Source organism: Pungitius pungitius, chromosome 2 (assembly GCF_949316345.1).
Source record: "Pungitius pungitius chromosome 2, fPunPun2.1, whole genome shotgun sequence".
Lineage (NCBI taxonomy): Eukaryota > Metazoa > Chordata > Actinopteri > Perciformes > Gasterosteidae > Pungitius > Pungitius pungitius.
In genome coordinates this window covers 2,357,207-2,378,438 of record NC_084901.1, presented here as the reverse complement: position 1 = coordinate 2,378,438, position 21,232 = coordinate 2,357,207, and the positions used below count along the sequence as shown (strand labels likewise).

Sequence of the window (21,232 nt, the reverse complement as noted above, 5' to 3'; positions counted from 1 at the left end):
TGGTTCCTAAAAAGGCCACAGTCGTACTAACAAGCCTATTTCTTCTTCTCCACCTTCGGTTTTACAGGATAGAGTTTTTGTGAGGATGATTATTATTATTATTTCTGAAGGTGAGGGGATGCACTTATCGTAGGAATAATTTGGTTTTATAAACCCCATCAATTCCAATTTCCTTTTTTTATATTTTTATGTTAGTGTTTGATAGATGGCCACATATGTATCTACAGATGATCAGTCCAACTTTCTTACTTAGAAGGCTAAATTAAGACTATTTCTCGCTGGTCTTATCCGTCTCAATTAGACACCTGAACAGAATCGCAGAATGACGACCGGTTTCTCTCTGCTCGCGGTTTTCTTTTGCAGTTATTTTCCTTTGGGGTTTCTGAGTGGCTCCGTTGTGGTGTGAAGTCAGTGGGACCGAATGGATGTCCAACAACACCAACTGTGAGCCACAGAAGCACTTAACCTTCACGAGGAAATAGAGACCTTGCACTTTTTGAGTTTGGACTTTTGGCAGCTATTTATTTTCTCATAAAAACATGAAAGCTGGTAGAATTGTCCAAACGCAATATGTCTGAGTGGTGATTGTGACTTCTTTATCTCAATGGAACTAATGCAATTTATTGTAATTTGACCATGGAGACACTTTGACGGCATCTAAAAAAAATGCAAATTTGGCTGCTGGACTGATTTTTAAACCAACCCTGTTTATTCTGCCTACAAAAAAAACAAAGACTATAAGATGTATAGATGTCAAATGTATCTTTTCTGTGAAGGATGACGGCTCATCCTGCTTGTGAAGGGAAGTAAAGACGTCACTTGTCTAAAAAATGACTTTAGACGATTATTTCCTTAATGACTGAGTTCTCTAACACGGGTTCTGTAAATAAATGATGAAATATGAACATGATGTCAGCCAGGCAAAGCTCATTACTGGTTTTGATTAAAGGAGGTAATAACAGTGTTTTGGGAGATGGCGGCATCTGGATCTCAGTTGTGAAATATGAATATTGATCTGGCGTCGCTGCCTTTCCAGTTCAATAAAGGCCTCTTTAATAACCAGACCAGAGTCCGTCCGAGGTGATTTATTGTGAAAGGGTGTGTCTTTAGCAGCCGGTCCATGTGAATTCATTTCGATCCCGCCTTGCAGGCCGTTCCTGGTGCTGCCCCCGCTGATGGAGTGGATCCGCGTGGCGGTGGCCCACACCGAGCACCGGCGCAGCGTCTCCGTTGACAGCGACGACGTGCGGCAGGCCGCCAGGCTGCTGCTGCCCGGCGTGGACTGTGAACCCCGGCAGATCAAGTGAGGGGGCGGGTCGCTCTCCATCGTCATCGCGAGCGCTCTGCTGATTGGGTTGTGAGCGCGCGACGGCCGCTAGCCGTTAGCGAGCTGGCAGCTACTCTTCCTCGGGGTCCCCATAATGACACATGACGTCACAAGTTGTGTCAAACAATATGGGATTGAATATGCAAGGTGTAGGGAAAAAAAGAAAAAGAAAATGAATCTACTATAATAAAACTTCCAAGAAGAACCCACACCAAGCTTGAAAAAGGCTATTTATAACTGCCATAATGACGAACAAAACGGCTGAAAAATGTTTGATCCATTTTTGGGGGGGGGGGGGGTGTTGTGGCTCTCAGATGTCGTCACATGTCATCACGCTGTCCTTTGATCACACATGTCGCCGCGACATTTGTCCATCTTTCATTACGTCGTTTACTTTTTTTATTTCACCAGGACGTTCAGCGCTAATGTTAGCTCGTGTCAATAAGCATGTTAGCGTCTATGGGGCATGTTAGCATGCCGATGCTAGCATGGCGGGAGTCTCGGCGACACAGTCGTTCGACGGTAAATCTTCTCTCTCTACTGGTCTCTAAATGCTCGTCACATGGCGGCTCAGGCAGGGTTAAGAGTTGCAGAGAAATAATACATGAAACGCTGGGAGTGTGTGAATTGCCAATTAACATCTCTTTACACACGTCGGCTGTAATTGTCACGTAACGTTTGAAGGAGCATCGTCAATTGGCTCCTCTGTGACCGCGTGGAAACATCAGCCGCTGGCAGCTGCTCTCCGATCGGATTAAGAGGCTTAGCGGGAGACGTGAGCGAGTAATAATGAGTCGCGGCCCAAAGCCTCACCTGGAGAGAAGCTTATTTAGGGAAAAAGAGAAAATAAAAGTAGAGAAAAATGACTAAGGCTTAGAATTGAGCACTAACAAACCCGATAAGTCGCCTGCGAGAGTCGTGAACCGCACAGTTGCTCCTCTTGTGTTTTCCATTTCGGAGATGATCTCCCACCTAATCACAGTAATGGATGTGCTGCCCCCCCATCCGCCCACCCCCCCCCCCCCCCCCCTCGTAGAGCGGAGGACTGTTTCTGTGCCACCAGGAAGCTGGACGCCGCCTCCACGGAGGCCAAGTTCCTGCAGGACCTGGGCTTCAGGATGCTCAACTGCGGCCGGACGGACCTCGTCAAGCAGGCTGTGAACCTGCTGGGCCCGACGGCATCAACAGCATGAGCGAACAGGTGAGCACACACACGCGCGCAGTCCTGTGTCTCACACACACACAAGCGCGTTCTGTCGCAGTGAGTGACGCAGTGTGTTCGATTCTCGTAGGCGCAGAAACGTAGGGGGTTCACTGCGACTTTTGTCGCCTCGCGCAAACTCCCCCAACCAACAACTTCTCAGTGAAACTCAACAATCAGCTGAACGCTGCACTTTTGCACCGACATGTCGGTGTCGATCTGCAGCAATTAACGGGCGTAAAATCCATTTAAAAGTCAAGACGATTTGTTAAGGTTGTGCCTCAAAATAAGCAAAATCAATGCAGCTATTCAGCTGTAGGTTTTTTTCCTATCAATATATTGATTTTTTTTTTTTTGTAAAGCCCAAAGGGATGTGGCTAAGGAATGGAAAGAATCTGGCAATATAATACATATCATGATAAATGGGTTCCCTTTCAGTATCACAACACTATAATACAGAAAGCAAGGAAAAGTCAATTCATATTTCAAATGAACCATTTAGTTTAAGCTTGATACCAATAAAAGCAGAGTCATCGCCGCTGCTTGTTATCCAACCAACGAAGAAGAAAGCACCGACCATTTCGCTCGCTGCCTCACCTCCTCACGTGAATGGCGTTGACACACAGGTGTCATGGGGGCAATATGAATACAATACAAAAGATGTTCTGTCACCCCCCAACAGGGAATGACCCCTCTGATGTACGCCTGCGTGCGCGGTGACGAGGCCATGGTTCAGATGCTGCTCGACGCCGGAGCCGACATCAACAGCGAGGTCAGCGCTCCCCCCCCCCCCCCCCCCCCCCGACGTCACCTGAAATCCACATTCTATTCTTGTTGTTGTTGTTTTTCTTTGTGTCCGCCATGTTCACATCTCCATTTTGTTGTATGAACTCCCCCCCCCCCACCCACCCCTTCTCTCTTGGCCCCCTCCTCTCTGTCTTCACCCGTCTCACCTGCCGCCGGCGTCCTCCCCCCCCCCCCCCCCCCCCCCGGCAGCTCTCTGCATGAAGTTTGCACGGCAACAGTGGTGCAGACCAACAATCCACCGACACGTTGTCACATTTCATGCACCTCAGCGTGGCTCATGCGCCTCAGCGTGGCCCATGCGCCTCAGCGTGGCTCATGCACCTCAGCGTGCTCATGCGCCTCAGCGTGGCCCATGCGCCTCAGCGTGGCTCATGCGCCTCAGCGTGGCCCATGCACCTCAGCGTGGCCCATGCACCTCAGCGGGGCCCATGCGTCTCAGCGTGTATCATGCGCCTGAGCGTGGCCCATGCGTCTCAGCAGGGCTCATGCGCCTCAGCGTGGCTCATGCGCCTCAGCGTGGCCCATGCGCCTCAGCGGGGCCCATGCGCCTCAGCGTGTATCATGCGCCTGAGCGTGGCCCATGCGTCTCAGCAGGGCTCATGCACCTCAGCGTGGCCCATGCGCCTCAGCGTGTATCATGCGCCTGAGCGTGGCCCATGCGTCTCAGCAGGGCTCATGCACCTCAGCGTGGCCCATGCGCCTCAGCGTGTATCATGCGCCTGAGCGTGGCCCATGCGTCTCAGCAGGGCTCATGCGCCTCAGCGTGGCTCATGCGCCTCAGCTCATGCACCGCTGGTGTAACTGCCGCAGGACGTGCATCAGTTTGACAGTGAAAGTCACGCCTTCTTGCTGTAAATCATCGAGTCTCGCCGAGATCATTACATTCCTCATTACATCATTTTTTTGTAATGTTCATCATGGTCTGTCCCACTCATTATTTCCTTAATAGAAACATGAACAATGCTGCACCATCGAGGGAGGGACGTTTTGATGTGTGACCACAAAGACATTTTTACTATTTTGGATAAAAAAATATCTGATTTGGTGGAAGCAACAGTAGTGAGCTGGATAGGAAACACCAGACTATTGGTCTGCCACTGCTATTCCTCTCACTTTATGAATCATTAATACCATGTGGCTGACTGTGTTGTCATTGCATTACGTTGTTTATTCTGCTGACATGACATCTGTTGCCCTTCTGTCCTCCTGGGAGCGATGTCCCTCCTCTGTGGCTCTCTTCCTTTTCTTTTCCCATGGAATGTGCTTTTGGGGAGTTTTTTTTCTTTCCTGGGGTCCAGGGTCCTGCAACAGATGATTGCACAGATTCCAAATAACAAATTAATTTTTAAACTGAATGACACAGTGGATCCCGTGTGAGGGCGGGAAGCAAAACGTAAATGTAGTGTAAATTAATTTCTAATAAATAAAAAACAGTAATTTAGGTGAGCTGTAAAATAAAATGATGTTGCTTCTTTTAACTCATCCTCACATTTCAACGCGGTTTCTGCTGAAATCGCCTGATTATTCATAATTAATAATTCATTGGTATCAACACATAAACGCTTCGCCCGCCTCACTGTCGTTTAGCATCGGCGCTCAATCGCAATGTGACATCTCATTAAACGTCTGCGCTGCTCCTCCGGGGCGACGTCCAGGAATCATCTCTGTGATTTCCCTCTGTGACGAAGCCACTTCATCAGAGATCACAGCACAACGTCGGGGGTGGGAGGGGGGGGGGGGCGCGTTTCCTCTGCGCTTTGTCTGCCGCTCTGAAACGTGACGCCTTTCAGACGCCCGAGAGGAGAGTCGAGCTGCTCGGGATCCTCTCTGAAACTCAAGAGGAAAATCTCCTTCTGCCATCCTGCCCCCCCCCCCCCCACCTCCCTCCTTTGCTTACACTTCTCCTCCTGCATCCTGCTCCCCCCCACCCTCTTCCCCCCCCCCGTCCCTGGGCTGTGAATGTTAATGGCTGTATATCTCTCTCCCTGAACTCCACCTATGACTTCCCAGGTGCCAAGCACAGTAAACAAGCACCCCTCAGTTTACCCCGAAACGCGCCATGGGACGCCTCTCACTTTCGCCGTGTTGCACGGACACGTGCCTGTCGTGCAGGTAGTGACGTTCATCACCTGTAACCATTGCCCTGACCTTTGCACCCAGATGAGGATATGATGATGATGATGATGATGATGATGATAGTAATGATGCCATGTGTAGTTTGTATTGCACCTCCTTCACCCTGAAAGGGCAGCTATTATTTGGAGAGGACCGGTCCTGTTTCTAATAATATATGCTAATGATAGACGAGTTATCTGTGTTCCTCCACAACTTAAGCATTTATCCAACAGCGCCCCCCCACCCCCCCCCCCCCGAGCAGAGCCCGGCCAGCTTCAAATTGCAATGTGTTCGTTATCTACTATCAAATAAATGGCCTTTCACTAGTTATTGTATGAGCTGACACAAGCTGAAAGCCTGATGAGCAGCGTCACCCTCGGGACCTTTTTTTATTTTTTATTATTCATCTGCACTGCCGCAATCAGAGGGTTTTAGGGGGGGGGGGGGGGGGCTCAGGCGAGTCGTCATCGACAAGCAGAAGCTAATGAGGAAGTGTGTGAGCGAGGACGACCTCCAAACGAGGGGCTCCACGTTTCCGTTGACAGTTGAGGCTTCCCTTACTGCCGAGTGTAACGCACCGTCTCCCCCCCCCCCCTCCCTCGCCTGTTCACCCCCTCCCCACACCCCCCCACTTCCCCTTCCTTTTCCACCCTCCCTCCACCAACCCCTCCCCCGCCACAGCTGTTGCTGGATAACAGAGCGAACGTGGAGGGCGCCCTGCAGGATGGGGCGGAGAACTACACGGAGACCCCCCTCCAGCTGGCCTCGGCTGCAGGTAATGGGACGGGGGGGTTCGACACTGCGCTGAATGTCATGAGTCATGTGACGTGTGCTGTAGACAAGAAAAGTTCTTCTTAAGGCCGTCGTGGTCAGAATGTGGTCAGATCAGAGGAAATGATGCGGCTTCAGGTCAAAATTGCACTTACAAAACGTGAGAATGAAATGCGACGCATGCAAAGTTGTTTTTGAGCGTGTTCTTCACCCCGCGGGCTTCCGTGTGTCACCCTGGCAACAGGCAACTTTGAGCTGGTGAGTCTGCTCCTGGAAAGAGGGGCCGACCCCATGATCGGGACCATGTGTCGCAACGGCATCTCCTCGGCCCCGCTGGGGGACATGAACTCCTTCAGCCTGGCAGCGGCACACGGCCACAGGTAACACACGCGCATGCACACATGCACGCACGCACGCACGCACCCACAACAGAGACGCGTCCATCACCAACGGCATTGATCCGCTTGCGAGGCTGCAGGTATCTGCTCTGGCTTTCGCAGCGGAGTGAGACGCAGCTGTTTGGGGATGCGGCGAAGTTAAGACAATCGATTATAGACGGGTGATAATGCCGCAGCGAGTCGTGAGTCAGTTCAAACTGCATTCTTGCGAGAGGGTGGGGCCTGTAAAAAAGTCCTTCGCAGTGCGTGTGAAGCAAGAAGAAGACGAAGCATCGGATATGAGACACTATTTGCAGCTTTTTAAATTTTGAAGCAGCTGGCTTACGCCAACATGCTGAGTCATTAAGAGGAAAGATATACGCTCACAATCCCAGATCTTGATCTTAACCCCAAATACAAGAAAAATCTGGCGTAAAAAGGAACTCGACGTGTAAAGCGACGGAGTCGAGGCCTCGTTTCCCGTCTCCCCCGAATTCAAAAAGCTCAGCGTCAGTGGCGGGAGATCAAAGAACATTCCACTAACGTCTTCAAAGTGACGGCCTTGAACCTCCCACCAACTCGTCATCCGCGATCAAACAGCCTCCCGGGCAGGATGTGATGTCGTGTTCGATTTGGCCTCTTGACGACCCCCCCCCCCCCAGACGGTAGCAGTGATGCATCGTCAGGCTGCGACCTCACTGTATACGTTACGCAATGCAAATGTCGTGTTTTAGACTTTGTCTTGAGGATGGGATTGTGCCTCATGTGGAGCTGGCGCAGTAAACGCGTCACCTGTCACCGCGCCTTTTAAATCTCCGTCCCGGGTCTCATTTCCCACCTCTCCCCCCTGCAGGAACGTGTTTCGGAAGCTCCTGTCCCAGTCGGACCAGGAGAAGGGCGACGTGCTGTCCCTGGAGGAGATCCTGGCCGAGAGCACGGATCCCGGGGGGGAGAAGAGGTCGGCGCCGCAGGCCAACGGCGGGGGCACGCTGCGAACAGGAAAGGCCAGACTGAGGGCCCTGAGAGAGGCCATGTACCATAGCGCAGAGCACGGCCATGTGGACATCACCATAGACATCCGCAGCTTAGGTCAGATTTACCGATGCATGCCTCGCTCGGCACACACGCATCGCTCTCCGGCGCTTGCAGCTGCCCTGGGGATGTGCTCGTGGCGTGTGCCTGTCCTGTCCCGTGCTGTCCTGTCCACACACACAATCACAGCCGGCTCCTCCGGCCTCCATGCGACGGTCACACGGGCGTCGGTCTGAAGACGTTCACTTTTTGTAGGAAAAATACGAATCGGCGGACCTGGAACAAGGGCCACAGCAGGCCGGGTTCTATCCAGATTTTCCTAAATCTGCCAGAAAGTTTGATGTCGATCAGCCAAACTCGACAAATAAGTCCTCGTCTTATGAATGTCTCTGTGTGTGTGTGTGTGTGTGTGTGTCTGAAGTGTGATTCAAAGCTCATCCGTGTCCCTCTGCTTCCGGTGTCCGTGCCAACCGTCCTCTCGCCTCCGAATGCTACTTGTGATCAGATTGTTTTGTAAACTCCTGGTTTTCCGAGCTCAAGAATGAGCTAAAAATTAAGAAAAAAAAACGCCCATCACAAGCTCCCGCAGCCTCAAGCTGCTCATAACTAACATCCATGCTGATATGTGCAGGGCATCCCCCACATGTTAAAGCTGTGCTTTAATGAAATGGATTCACTTTGTTCCCCGTCGTTTTTTGATGTCCGACTCACATGTGCCGCTCATCCTGTCGTGGAGCATTTGTTTTGTCCACAAAACGCCGCCGCGTGATGGAAGCATGGTCGGTCCCGTCCCGCCCCCCCCTCCGTCCCTCTGACTCAGTATTCACTCTCGGTTGTCATTCCCAGGCGTCCCCTGGACGCTGCACACCTGGCTCGAGTCCCTGCGCACCTGCTTCGTCCAGCACCGCCGGCCGCTGATCCAGGGCCTGCTCAAGGACTTCTGCTGCATCCAGGAGGACGAGTACACGGAGGAGCTCATCACGCACGGCCTGCCGCTCATGTTCCAGATCCTCCGGTCCAGCAAGGTCATCCTTCTTTTCGTGCTCGTTCAGAGAGACATCAGACAAAGTGGCTCCGGGTACAAACCCGCCGCCCTGTGCCTCGACACGCTCGTATTTGCATGTGTTTAGTCCAACTCCAGACGGTTTTACCCTACATCTGCACGTGATTGTAGCCGGCGGGAGAGCCCGGAAGCCTGTTTAATCTGCATGGAGGTGTGTCGGCGCGTGTTTTGCAGAACGAGGTGATCAGCCAGCAGCTGTCGGTCATTTTCACGCAGTGCTACGGGCCCTTCCCCATCCCCAAGCTCACGGAGATCAAGAAGAAGCAGACCTCGCGCTTGGGTGAGAGAGGGCTTCTTCAGTTTGGGAAGTCCTTATGATACTTTCCAACGGCCAAAGGGCAAATGAGATTAATCAGCGGGTTACGTATCGGAAAGGGAAAAGTTAGTAGTCATGTTTTCATGTGTCCAGGTCACAGAGTTTAAATTGAGACAAAAGTTTCGCTCCTCTGGTGATTCCAGGTGTGAAACAACTTCCACGAAGCCTCTGTAATGATGAGATCCATCGGTCCCATCTGGGGTCCAAAGCTCCTTTCTAAAGCCGGGAAGGTCACAGTCATTTCCCACAATTCCCATTTCTCTCACGTTTCATGTAATTACAGCAGGAGCCGGGCTAGGCTTTTAGCCGCTGTGCGTCAGCGCCCCCTAGTGTTTGGCCAGGGCCACGTTGAAATGTCACCCGGGTCCCTCACTCTCTGTACAGGGGCGGGGGGGTCACAATGTCGTTTTATCTCCTTCAGACCCCCACTTCCTCAACAACAAGGACATGTCGGACGTTACTTTCCTGGTGGAGGGGAAGCCGTTTTATGCACACAAGGTCTTGCTGTTCACAGCTTCTCCGAGGTAAAGGCCGACTCATTTTTTTTTATACACAGCTGTATTTTTGTCCCCTCCGCATCCGTCTGTGATCTCCATTTTTTTCCCCCCCCCAGGTTCAAGTCGCTTCTCCAGAACCGGCCGGCGGCGGAAAACACCTGCATCGAGATAAGCCACGTCAAGTACAACATATTCCACGTGAGAATCCCGGCTGTCTTGTGTGGCACCGCGTCCGAGCAGGAAAGCGCCACAGGGGGAATAAAACGCTGTCCTGTGTCTTTCAGCTGGTCATGCAGTATCTGTACTGCGGAGGCACCGAGCTGCTGCACATACGCAACACCGAAGTCATGGAGGTGAGAGAGAGAGAGAGAGAGACTCAGCATGCAGTTTTTCGTCTTTCTTTCTGATCCCGAGTCTTCTGCTCCCTGCGCAGCTCCTGTCTGCAGCCAAGTTCTTCCAACTAGAGGCCCTTCAGAGACACTGTGAGATCATCTGCTCCAAGAACATCACCACGGAGACCTGCGTGGACCTCTACAAACACGCCAAGGTGGGATGCAGGCGCCGCAGCGACGAGACCCGCCTGGTATCGGGTCCACGGCGTCTTTGAACTCGGCCTTTTGGCTTCACGCCGCTCAGCTGCAGGGCTTTTTCCAGCTGGGACACTTTTCAGCCACAAGGCCCCCGTCGACTCACACTGATACCGTTTGCATCTAGCTGGAGGACATGAACATGCACATGTGACTTATTTCAACCAGTTCCCAACGTGATAAAATGATGATTAGGGTGGAGAAACTAATCTCTGTGACTTTACCAAGGAGAGAAAAATACCTTTTCATTTTCCGAATTTGAATTAAAATGAACAAATAAAACTTTAACTCTTGCATATATCAGGAAGGTAATGAAGGAGTTTACAGGTGATCCGCTCAGAGGAATTTAAATCTCCATTTTCTCCCCAGTTCCTGGGTGCCGCCGAGCTCACGGCCTTCATCGAGGGCTACTTCCTGAAGAACATGGTGCTGCTCATCGAACTCGACGGCTTCAAGCAGCTGCTATACGAACCCCCCCCCGCCGAGAGCCCCGCCTCCAGCCCGGGCATCTGCTCCGACATCCTCCTCGACCTGGAGAAGACTCTGGCCACGCGCATCCACTCCATCCACCTCTCCACCTCCAAGGGCTCCGTGGTGTGACCTCCCACCGTCCACTGACGGTGTCAGGGGGATTCTCTTTGGTTCGGCCCCCGCAGGCTTAAACTTCAGAGAGAGAGAGAGAGAGAGAGAGAGAGAAAACTTTTTGATCCCTCCACGCCCCCCCCCCCCCCCCCCCCCCCGTGGTATTTCACATATGACACCTGCATGAAATACGTTCCGCCTGTTTGCGCTTTTAAAGAAGACTCCAGCGTAGAACTCGATAAAAGCAGCTTTCTCGTGGTGCGAGACCTTGGGTTTACGGACTCTGTGGGAAGCCAGTAGCAATGCCAGCAGACGGACTGCAGGCGCCCCCCCCCCCCCACCCCCCACCCGCCACCCGCCACCTGTGTGTGCTGAGGCCAAAGCCGTCACAGCCGCTTCCACATTGACACCCCCCCCCCCCCCCCCCCCCCCCCCCGCTGACCTACGCTTGAAACACGGAGGTCCAAACTGTCTTTTCTTTATGCATGAAGCCTCCTCTCTGACTGATGGGGCTCCTCACGCAGAGTTGACTTCACTGAGGGGGGGGGGGGGCGGCGGTTCTCCTTAAAGACGCTTAAAGCAAAAGTGTAAATAGGTCCCTGAAGTGGTCGTGCTGGTCGTTCTTGTTTTTGTAAACTGATGTACAGGATTCTCTCATCGAATGTGCTCCCCCTGAACACTTTGTGTGTCCGTTTTCTTTTATGCAACAAAAAAAAGAAGGAAAAAGCTGCATGTTGCGCCTCTTTGTTTGGCTTTAGGTGTGCTTTCCCGTCGCCAATCCGGGCCGCCGTGGGGGGGGGGGCGATCGCTGCCGTTCCATGTGCGCTCAAAGGACGCTCCCTTCAATTACGGAGCTATTTCGGAAACATTCCAAATGATCAGGGCAGATAAGGAGATGCGTTCCAGAGACCTCCCCGTCGGCTGGGTTTCTCAATAACAGCAATTAGGTGAAAGAGCGGTTGGATTCCCACGCGCTGCCATGGGAGACGCCGCAGTGCGGTGTGACTCACAGGGGGGGTCACATTTCCCATTTCAGCATGCAGACTTCAGTGCGTTTGGTCCTTTTTTTTTTTTTTTTTTAAAACAGGTCTTTGTGGTTCCCCGGAGGGTCAAAAGTTGCTTAATAGCAATCGATTGAAGCAACGGGACGTTCTTCAACCGAACGTCAAAGCGTGCAGCCTCAGACGCGTCGGTGCAGGAGGAGGTTCTCGAGTCCACAGAACATTTTGTGAATGTAACAAAGCAACAGAGGGTTTATATTTACGCAACGCGCAACATCTGCAACGCAGCAACAAACCAAAATCCCAAAACGCTTCCCTCTGCGGCCTGCGATGCAAACGTCCCGCGCGGCGCTGTTTCTGCGCGTATCCGCCCGCGCCTTCAAAATAAGAGATGTTTCTTTGAAAATATTGTCGCACACTCTTCACTTTTTTTGGGCCATAAAAACAACACTTTAACCGAAACATTCGGGCACACACGTTCTGTAAATAGTTACAGAAGATGAAATATAGTTATCCTTCGACTTTATTTTCTTACCTACATGCATATATATTTTATTTTACAACACAAGTGAAAAAGATGCATCTACGGTTTTGAAATCAAGCAATATTTCCATGAGACTGTATCACTGAGTGACAATGAAGAACCCGTCACAGCGTATAAATGTGAATCTACATTTCTGTTTCTCTGACATCCCATCTGCTTACTTTTTAATGCGCTTCATAAGGACACGTCAAACTTATGCTTCATTTATTTGGATGGATTCTGGTTGAAAACTGTCAAGGGATAGAGACCACTCTACCTATGACCAACTGGAGAGACAGAAATCAGCAGAGTCAGACAGAGAAATTACTTTGTACAAAGGGCACCCTGCACACTGCAACCTAAGTCACAGAGCGGCAGAGACGCAATGTGCACTTCCTTGTCCCTTTATTATATAGTAAGCAGAGTTAGGCGGGGTTACGAAGTGAATGAGTCAGCACATTTGCATAATTTCAAGGCAGGGGCGGTCCCTACCTGGGACATGTAAATCATCATTGCAACAAACAGAAGAGCTACAAGCATACGGGGCATTGACACTATGATTTCCTTTTAACAAAAACACATTGTTTATATTGAATCATCATACACGCCCTCGTATTTCTAACGAAACATGCTATCTGAAGGTGACGTGTGACTTGAAGATGCAAACCAGTTTGTCTCCACAGAGGGGAATGATGTCATGCACTTTTTGTGCTCAAACACACACACACACACACACACACGCTTGAGTCTTATTGTGATCAAACAGCAGCTGAATACGACTTTAGAATCAGAGGGAAATCAAAAGACTTCACCTCCGTTTCTTTGTATTTTAATATGATGTAATTAGCTGACGATGAGCTTCTGACTTGAAACTGGGTCAAAGCCGCGGAGTAAAAGTCGGTTCGCATGGCTCTTCTTGTTTAATGTTGTCCAGAATGTGCTTCGTCCAACAACACTCCCCTCAATGCGTCTTTGCCTTTATTTGTTTGTTTGTTCCCGGTAATAAACGACATTGGAAACATGCATGGGATATTCACTAGATTTCAAATCCACAGGAGGGGACGGGGGGGTGAACTTTTGCTGTTATTTTTTCCTTTGAGAACATGTATATTGTACAAAATATATATATATATGAAATAGAAATTATACATAGTGAGAGGCAGGGATGTGGTGGAGTATAACAACGAAGAGCAATGTTACACTCGTGCTACAGTTTCTCTTGACATGCTTTTGTGGACAGCTAATAAACACCAGAGTTTAAAAAAAGTTACTTTTTTGGCTTTATTTATTTAAAAAAAACTGGGCACCAAATATCCAACGGAAGCAAACAAAGTAGTTGGGAATGACTTTATTCTTCCACAAGGACACTGCCGAACGCTCTGGAGGGAAATGTGACAAGTGTGTGGCCTCAGCCCAGCAGCCGGGTGTTTTATTGATGCTTTTACATCCTTTTATCTACAGAGCAAACGACCCAAGGCACTAAAAGTCCCCACGGTTCCCTTCACAGAGCCGGAGGTCCGCCTGCAGTCGGACTGATGAAGAAATACGAGGTCTTAAAACCCTTGGAGAAGAATTTGGCAACGATTCCTATTTTTTAATTCATTCTAATGCTTGTTTTCTTTAAACTAAAATGAACTTTTGAGGTACTTAATAGTGTCCTGGAATGAAGGCTGTAAGAGCATGAGAGTATTATATAGTAGCACAGATTGAGTGGTTAACTATGTCTAGTGGGACCTTTCTAGGTGACCTTTGGAGGAAGTGGAGGCCTTTTGCCTGCATGAATATTGACAACAAATACAAATAATTGTTTACACAAAAACATATAAATCACTTACTCCAGCACCACAGTTCTGAATATTTGCTGTTTTTAATTGTTTTTATTGCAAATAATGTATTAATCCAGTATTACTAGTCTACCACAATAATCACTAGTTCCAGATATTGGGTTCATCAACCTTTTCATCAAAATAAATGACGCAATTAATACTAATTCCAAATCTTCAATCACTTGTCGAGGCGATCAAAGAGTGAAATTACCCACTGGACCCTTTGAAAGAGGAAGCCTTTGCTGTACTTTGCTTTCACGAATAAATGTTTGTGCTCGTTCCCTCAAATGGCCACTAGGGGCAGCAACGACCAACGCCTCTTCATCTCAGGCCGAGACTCCGACGACGAAGAAGAAAATTACCATGTTTCGCACTTCATGCGACCGCGAAGTTGGTCAAAGTAGTCCGCGGGGTCCCTCTCGCGACTCAGGTGGACGTCACGGATGCGTTAGCAGATCGCACACCAGCTGACACCACCCCGTAAAAAAAACCGCGGCCGCTGAGTGAAACCGAGGGAGGGGGGACGTTTGTTGGTGACCAACCTACGCCTGCGCACTCCAAGCTGAATATCGAGCCGCCCTTCTTCTCCGCCAACTTGCACCGCGGGATCGGGCGGACGTCGAGTCACCACAACACCGAGTTAATTTTTCTCGTTATATTGTATATTTACCGACATTAAAATGGAGAGCCCGTATTGCACCGAAAACGGTAAGCCGATGGTTGCTTAAACAGACGCCGCCTGTCGCGAGTTACCGGCTTCACTTTTGGATTGTGTGCGCCCGATTTTGAACATGGCGTACCCCGCTCTGAGATGGCGGTGGCTTTGTGCTACGTTGCGGCGCCAGTGAGCATCTGACGTGTAACGATAGTAACTGGAAAATTATTCAAGTCTGCTTGGCTCGCTGTTCGCTCGCTGACTAGCTCATCCGTTGGGGTTAATTTGATGTCGAGTGAAATGCTTGAACTTTAAAGGCAGTGGCAACTAACTCTAGGCGTAGGTTAACATTAATTCGCCACTTTAAACTAGCAACGGCTGCTAGCTAGCGGCTAAAAACATAGCCACACACAAGACAGCTAACGTAGCTAACCGTCTGGAAGTCGGGAAAATGTGCAAATAAAAGTCCGCTAAATAAAAGCTATGTCATTTTAGTATACTACCGAACAATTACACTCGCATAATAAAGTTAGTCTCGACCCATTTGGTCATATCTACGACTTAACTGTTAAGTTAGCTGTGACGGTCATGTGCTGTGAGTCGTAATTACGACACAGTCGCCAGTCCGTGAAGGCACCCCAGGCTCGTTTGGAGGAGGGGGGGAAACGGGAACGTTATACCTCAAGTGGTTCACTTTGGGTTAGTTAAAGTACCGATAACAGGAATAGTTATGTTTGATCATTGTTTAAGTCTTTATTTTAGTTTATAGTGGGAAAAATGGTTGATATAACCAGATAAATGTGTGTCAATTTGAATTACCACGCACTGATTAAGCCTGGAGTCATGCAGTTATAGCATGAGTTATAGCATAGTAACTTTACTGCTCGTAAGTTCAATCCAGCTGACATGTATACAATCAGCTGTAAGTACTTGGTGCACATTTACAATTATTCTCATCATGGATTGGTCTGCTGATTTTTAATTATATCTAATGCTATTCTATGTAATATATAACGATACTATTGATTTATTCAATTGGTGCAATCCATTCAAAATCTTAGACCGCTTACGTAGAAGCCCCGATTGTCGTGTTTGATAAACTAATGGAGCCATTCTAACTCCTGTTTTTTTTAAATTTATTTAAATGCCACTTCCAGACGCCCTTCTGCTGCTGCCGTCTCTCCGCCTCTTCATTCCTCCGCTGCGCCTGGTGTCGGCGGCCATGTGGCAGGTGGTGCAGAGGGGCAGCGTGCAGGACTACGGCATGGTGGAGGAGTTCGTCAGCACGGTTTCAGACATCGTACCCGAGCTTCTGAACGCGGATCAGAAAGCTCAACTCCTCCTGGGACTCAGAGCGCGGGTATGACGAGGGCCACGTGATGGGTGTCAAAATGTTTGCCCTCGAAATTCACATTGCAACAACAGAAAAAAAGATCCCCCTGAGGTGACACCCTTTTGTTTTGCAGGTGGTCCTTGAAATGTGTCGGGCCGAGCAGATCGGAGACGCAGAGGCTGTCGAGATGCACCTGGAGCACATCAAGGCCCTGGTGTCCACTTGGGCGGCGCAGGTTAGCGCCTCCACCCGCCGCAAGCAGGTCAGCAGCGTGGTCGCGTTTTCTGTCAAGTTGTCATCTTTTTTTTTTCCTCTCTCCATCTTTGGTTGCAGCCGTGTTTTGCAGAGGTCAACATTCCAGAATCCAACTTCGTGGATCAGATCAAACTGCTGCTGAAAGACGCCGACGAGAAGGAGAAGTTTTTCCAGGTCTGTGCTTCTTATGTGTGGATTTTAACAGAAGATGGACAGAAGAGGCCTTTTTACACGGTACTCTGTCGTTTTTTGTGCGTTAAAGTGTTTTTCTTCTTCCAGGATGTTTTCCCCACAGACTTCGGTCCTGACTACGACAGCGCTCTGCAGGTGCTAATGCTGGATTTTCTCTCCCGACTGGAGAAGCTTCTTCCCGTGCCGGACATTCAGCAGGTACATGAATCTGCTTAGAAATCCTAGAACTCCACAACGCTCTGCTGATGGTTATCTGGGCATCCATGCGTACTGTACGCTAACAGTACTTGCTAACAGCTCATTCAGAGAACTTTTATTACTATTTTACTCTCCTGTCGCACCATAAATATTTGCTTGGCTTTACTGGAGGTCAGTGTCTAATCAACTTGGTTCTTATTGTCCTGTAACCGTGACGCTCATCTCATCTCGTCTATCCAATTAATGGCATTTCACTCTCGAAGTACTGCACGTTGAATGTTTTTTAATTTCGTTTTTCACTAGACGGCGTCCATGCTCAGTGCGGTCCCGTCCGCCCTGGAGGAGTGTGTGCACTCTGTTCCCGACCCACAGCACCTGAGAACGGTGCTGCTGTACCAGACGACACTGGGACACCTGGATCTATCTGGTGAGTCGTGTGTGTGGGATTAAAACCTTCAGTCATGTGTCCCCTCATCCTTCTATATATATATATATATATATATATATATATATATATGTGTTTATTTATTTGGAGTGCACACAGATATAAGGCTCATTTATAGTATTCAGAGTCTGATTTCATTTTCACTCATAAAGATCACGGCCTTCTTCCGCCCCCCCCCTCACAGATGAAACTCCAACCATTCCTTCCTCTTTTGGGAACTGCATCCTGTCGTCGCTGTCCCTCCCCCAGCTGGAGAAGGTTGTGATTGATGCGGACCACATGCAGCTGCAGCCCCCGTCGGAGCAGATGGAAGGCGGCCTGACGGTGCAGGTGGAGGGCGAAACCGTGACGGTGCTGGACTACATGCAGATCGAGCCACCGCCAGGTTTAGTGGAGCCCGATGACGACGACGATGAAGAAAGAGACAGCGAGCCCAACGAGGAGGAAGCAGCCGGCGAGGACCTCGGCGACGCCCTGAAGCCGGCGGCCTTTCAGCCGCTGAAGCAAAGCAAGCGGCTGCAGGGGAAGAGAAAGGCTTTGAAGGAAAAGGAGTCTGCCGCAGCCAAGAGGCAGAGAAAGAAATACTCCAACGACAAAACGTGTCCCGTGTGCAGCAAGATCTTCCTGCGGGCCGCGGCCATGCGGCGGCACCAGGAAACCCACTCGGCCAACCGGGAGTTCAAGTACAAGTGCGCCAACTGCGACAAGCGATTCCGGGACCATTACGACATGAACCGACACAACATGCGCGTGCACGAGAAGGACGAGCTCGGCTACGGCGCCAAAGAGGAAGACGAGGACGACGAGGACGACGCCGGCACCTCTGAGGCGCCGGAGCACAAGAACTGCGCCCTGTGCGGGAAGTACTTTGGCCGGCGGGTGGACATGGAGCGGCACATGAGGTCCCACTCGGAGGACCGGCCCTACAACTGCTGCTTCTGCGAGAAGAAATTTAAGAACCCCTACGTCCTGAAGAGACACCAGCTGGAGATCTGTAAGAGCCGGGAGCTGAAGAGGCCGAAGAAGAGAGAGACTGCGACGACGCCGCTGCCGGCGCCGCAGCCCGAGGCGGCGGCGGCAGAGGGCAAAGTCTGCCCCATCTGCAGCCGCATCCTCCCGTGCACGGCCGACATCGCCAAGCACCTGCGCTCTCACACGGAGGAGCGTCCTTTCATCTGCGTCAGCTGCGAGAAGGGATTCAAGTACAAGGACACGCTGAAGAAGCACCAGATCATCCACGGCCACGAGGGCATCCGGGAGGAGCAGAGCAAGACGGTGGAGCAGATCCTGGCCGAGGCCGACGCGGGCCTCCTCGACAAGAAGGATTCCAGCCCGGAGGCGCCCGCCGAGGCGTCCCCGTCGTCGCAGCCCGCCCAGCGGCTCGAGGGGAAAGCGCCGAAGGTTTGCCCCGTCTGCTCTCGGACGTTCGACAGCGTCAAGACGCTGAACAGGCACGTGCAGTGTCACACGGAGGACCGGCCCTACCACTGCGTCCACTGCAAGAAGCGCTTCAAACACATGCACGGCCTCAAGAGGCACCAGATCTACGCCATCTGCCACAAGAAGGTCACCCGCTTCTCCTGGAAAAAGGAGCCGAGGGTGGGGCCCAGCCAGGGCGACGGCGACCCCCTGAAGATCCCCGTGTGGTGCTCCAACTGCGGCAAGCACTTTGAGTACCCGTCCGCCCTGAAGGAGCACCAGGAGAACGTCTGCAAGGTGGAGCTGAGCGAAGTCATGAAGTGCCTCGACTGCGGGAAGGAGTTCAAGAGCGTGACGATGCTCAAGGTGCACCAGAGGATCCACGACGCGCTCTACTGCAAGGAGTGCGGCAAGATCCTCGCCAGCGAGGCCGCCTTCGAGAGGCACAAGCTCATGCACCGGCCCATGCAGTGCACCATGTGCGACAAGACCTTCACCCTGCTGCGGCGCCTGAGGGAGCACTACGAGAAGCAGCACGAGTTCAGCGGGCCGTACCCCTGCGCGCAGTGCGACAAGACCTTCATGCAGCTCTCCTACCTCGCCATCCACCAGCGCATCCACAAGGGCGAGTTCCCCTACGTGTGCAGCATGTGCCCCGAGAAGTTCCGCTCGTCCAACTGCCTGACGGTGCACCAGCGGAAGCACACCGGGGAGAAGCCCTTCCTGTGCTGGCAGTGCGGCAAGTGCTACCGCTCGGCCTCGGAGCTCACGGTGCACATGGGCACGCACTCGGAGGAGAGGCCGTGGGCGTGCGCGCAGTGCGACGCGGCGTACCGCACCAAGCTGCAGCTGACCAACCACGTGGAGCAGGTGCACATCGGCGTGCGCTACCCGTGCGGCAGCTGCGGCAAGCAGTTCATGAAGGAGACGTCGCTGAAGCGCCACGAGCTCATCCACACGGGCGAGCGGCCGCACCAGTGCACGGTGTGCGGCAAGACCTTCCTGACCGCCAACGAGCTGCGGCTGCACAACCGCTACCACACCGGGGAGCGGCCGTACAAGTGCGAGGAGTGCGGCAAGGCCTTCATCCAGTCGGGGTACCTGAAGTCGCACATGCGCATCCACACGGGCGAGAAGCCGTTCAAGTGCGACGTGTGCGACAAGGGCTTCCGCCTGTCGTACCACATGAAGAAGCACAAGCGGACGCACGCCGGGAAGCCCCGGAGCTACGCGTGCGAGGAGTGCGGGCTGGACTTCCCGCACAAGAAGTCCCTGTGGGAACACTCGCTGTGTCACGACGTCAAAGTGGAGCCGTCGTTCACCGGCGAGGTGCGCATAGAATTCCAGTAGAGAGCCTCCTTTTTTTTTTTTTTTTTCTGATCTGGTTCGTCGTCAAATGAGTCATTTGCCGTTCATGTTTTGGATCAATGTGGTTCCTGGTTTCCCGGCTCGAGGCTTCACACGTTCTCTAAAGCATTTTGCTTTGTTTTGATGAACGCAAATTGATTATTTTGCTAATGTGGCTTTTTCAAATAAATGAACCTTGAATGTATTCTTGCTCCAGTTATTTCCGTTTATAAAATACTCCACGAGGTGTTTATCGATCAATGAAAATTGAACTCATATTGCTTTCTGACAGATCTTTGGTTATTATATTTCTGCTAAAAGGAGGTTGGATTCTCTCCCTCAATCTACTACTTTGAATTCAGGTCAAACACCAAATGTGCACGCTGATTTACTGTGAACATCATTCAGTTTATTCATGTTGAACATGGCGGATTGAACGCGTGTGACCTCGAAGTACTGCATGTCCCAGCATACGTCACACGGGGAAGTGGGCGGAGGATTTTAATTCAACGCACCTGCTTTTGCACTCGGCCCCAACCGTCATGTACCCGATGTACATCATCGGTAACACCTGTGGAGAATTGCACCACGTGGGCAGCAGGTAATGATACAAACAGCTGCATCAGTTTCAGTTTGTGATTATTCGCATCTAATTATTTATTTTCTATGACGTCACAACACCCTCTGCCGGCTGCACCTGTTGGACCACAGACAGGGATCTGGTCGTTGCACTACTGGAATGCCACCACAAGATGGCGGTGTAGTAGTGATTATGAGTGTCAGGGCTCAGCAGCTGTGCTTTACGTGGGGAGGAGACAGCTGTCACAATTGTAACCCCCCCCCCCCCCCCCCTGTGAGAGCTTCCTTATGAATAAATAACAGTGTTTCATCAGCATCCATCTCTCCAGTGAACTATGCACAGAGACCTCTCATCCTCGGTGTGACCTGCATGGGAGGGAGGGGGAGGGAGGGGGTCTTTGTTGCTTACGCAACATCAATTTCCCAGTGAGTCAATATCGATCCCCATCCCCCCCCCCCACCCCACCCCCCACCCCCTGGATGTACGTGTCACCTGACTTTGTTGACTCGGCTTGAGTGACAGGTCACAGCTGCGGCAGCTAGAAGCGGCCCGATTACACAGAAAACTGCCCCCACCTCTCAGAATGAAGAGAGAGAAGAAGAAAAAAATCACAGCCTGTGCGGAGTGTTGGGAGCAGATCACTTTCTAACCCGAAGCATATTGATTTATAGGAGCTGTAATTGCTTCAGTGTGTCCTGGATTATTCCCCCCAGTAATTGAGGGCTGGCAGAGGTCTCTTTCCTAGACATAGCCCTCCCAGTGCCAGGGGCAGGGCGGAGGGGG

At 51.1% G+C, this 21,232-nt stretch overlaps 2 protein-coding genes across 3 annotated transcripts in view; both read left to right on the top strand.

The window, feature by feature from the left end:
• Positions 1-10,800, top strand: part of LOC119210112 (ankyrin repeat and BTB/POZ domain-containing protein 3-A-like) — a 71,864-nt gene extending 61,064 nt beyond the window's left edge. The window contains 15 exon segments of the mRNA XM_037459766.2: positions 1,151-1,303; positions 2,364-2,500; positions 2,503-2,528; positions 3,211-3,300; positions 5,346-5,447; positions 6,132-6,225; positions 6,466-6,601; positions 7,452-7,687; positions 8,477-8,655; positions 8,868-8,973; positions 9,431-9,533; positions 9,623-9,704; positions 9,791-9,859; positions 9,940-10,053; positions 10,463-10,800. Of these exon segments, the coding sequence (XP_037315663.2) occupies positions 1,151-1,303; positions 2,364-2,500; positions 2,503-2,528; positions 3,211-3,300; positions 5,346-5,447; positions 6,132-6,225; positions 6,466-6,601; positions 7,452-7,687; positions 8,477-8,655; positions 8,868-8,973; positions 9,431-9,533; positions 9,623-9,704; positions 9,791-9,859; positions 9,940-10,053; positions 10,463-10,693 (1,858 nt within the window). The 3' untranslated portion in view covers positions 10,694-10,800.
• Positions 10,801-14,320: 3,520 nt separating this feature from the next.
• Positions 14,321-20,162, top strand: LOC119210111 (zinc finger protein 11-like). 2 transcript variants are annotated; one of them, XM_037459763.2, is made up of 7 exons: positions 14,321-14,733; positions 15,838-16,040; positions 16,147-16,248; positions 16,347-16,442; positions 16,548-16,658; positions 16,962-17,085; positions 17,288-20,160. In XM_037459763.2, the coding sequence occupies exons 1-7, from the start codon at positions 14,706-14,708 to the stop codon at positions 19,870-19,872; spliced, it is 3,249 nt and encodes a 1,082-aa protein (XP_037315660.2). In that variant the 5' UTR covers positions 14,321-14,705; the 3' UTR covers positions 19,873-20,160. The 2 variants fall into 2 exon arrangements, with proteins under 2 accessions (XP_037315660.2, XP_037315662.2); XM_037459765.2 differs by lacking the exon at positions 14,321-14,733 and adding an exon at positions 15,429-15,602 and having other exon boundaries at positions 17,288-20,162.
• Positions 20,163-21,232: the final 1,070 nt, after the last annotated feature.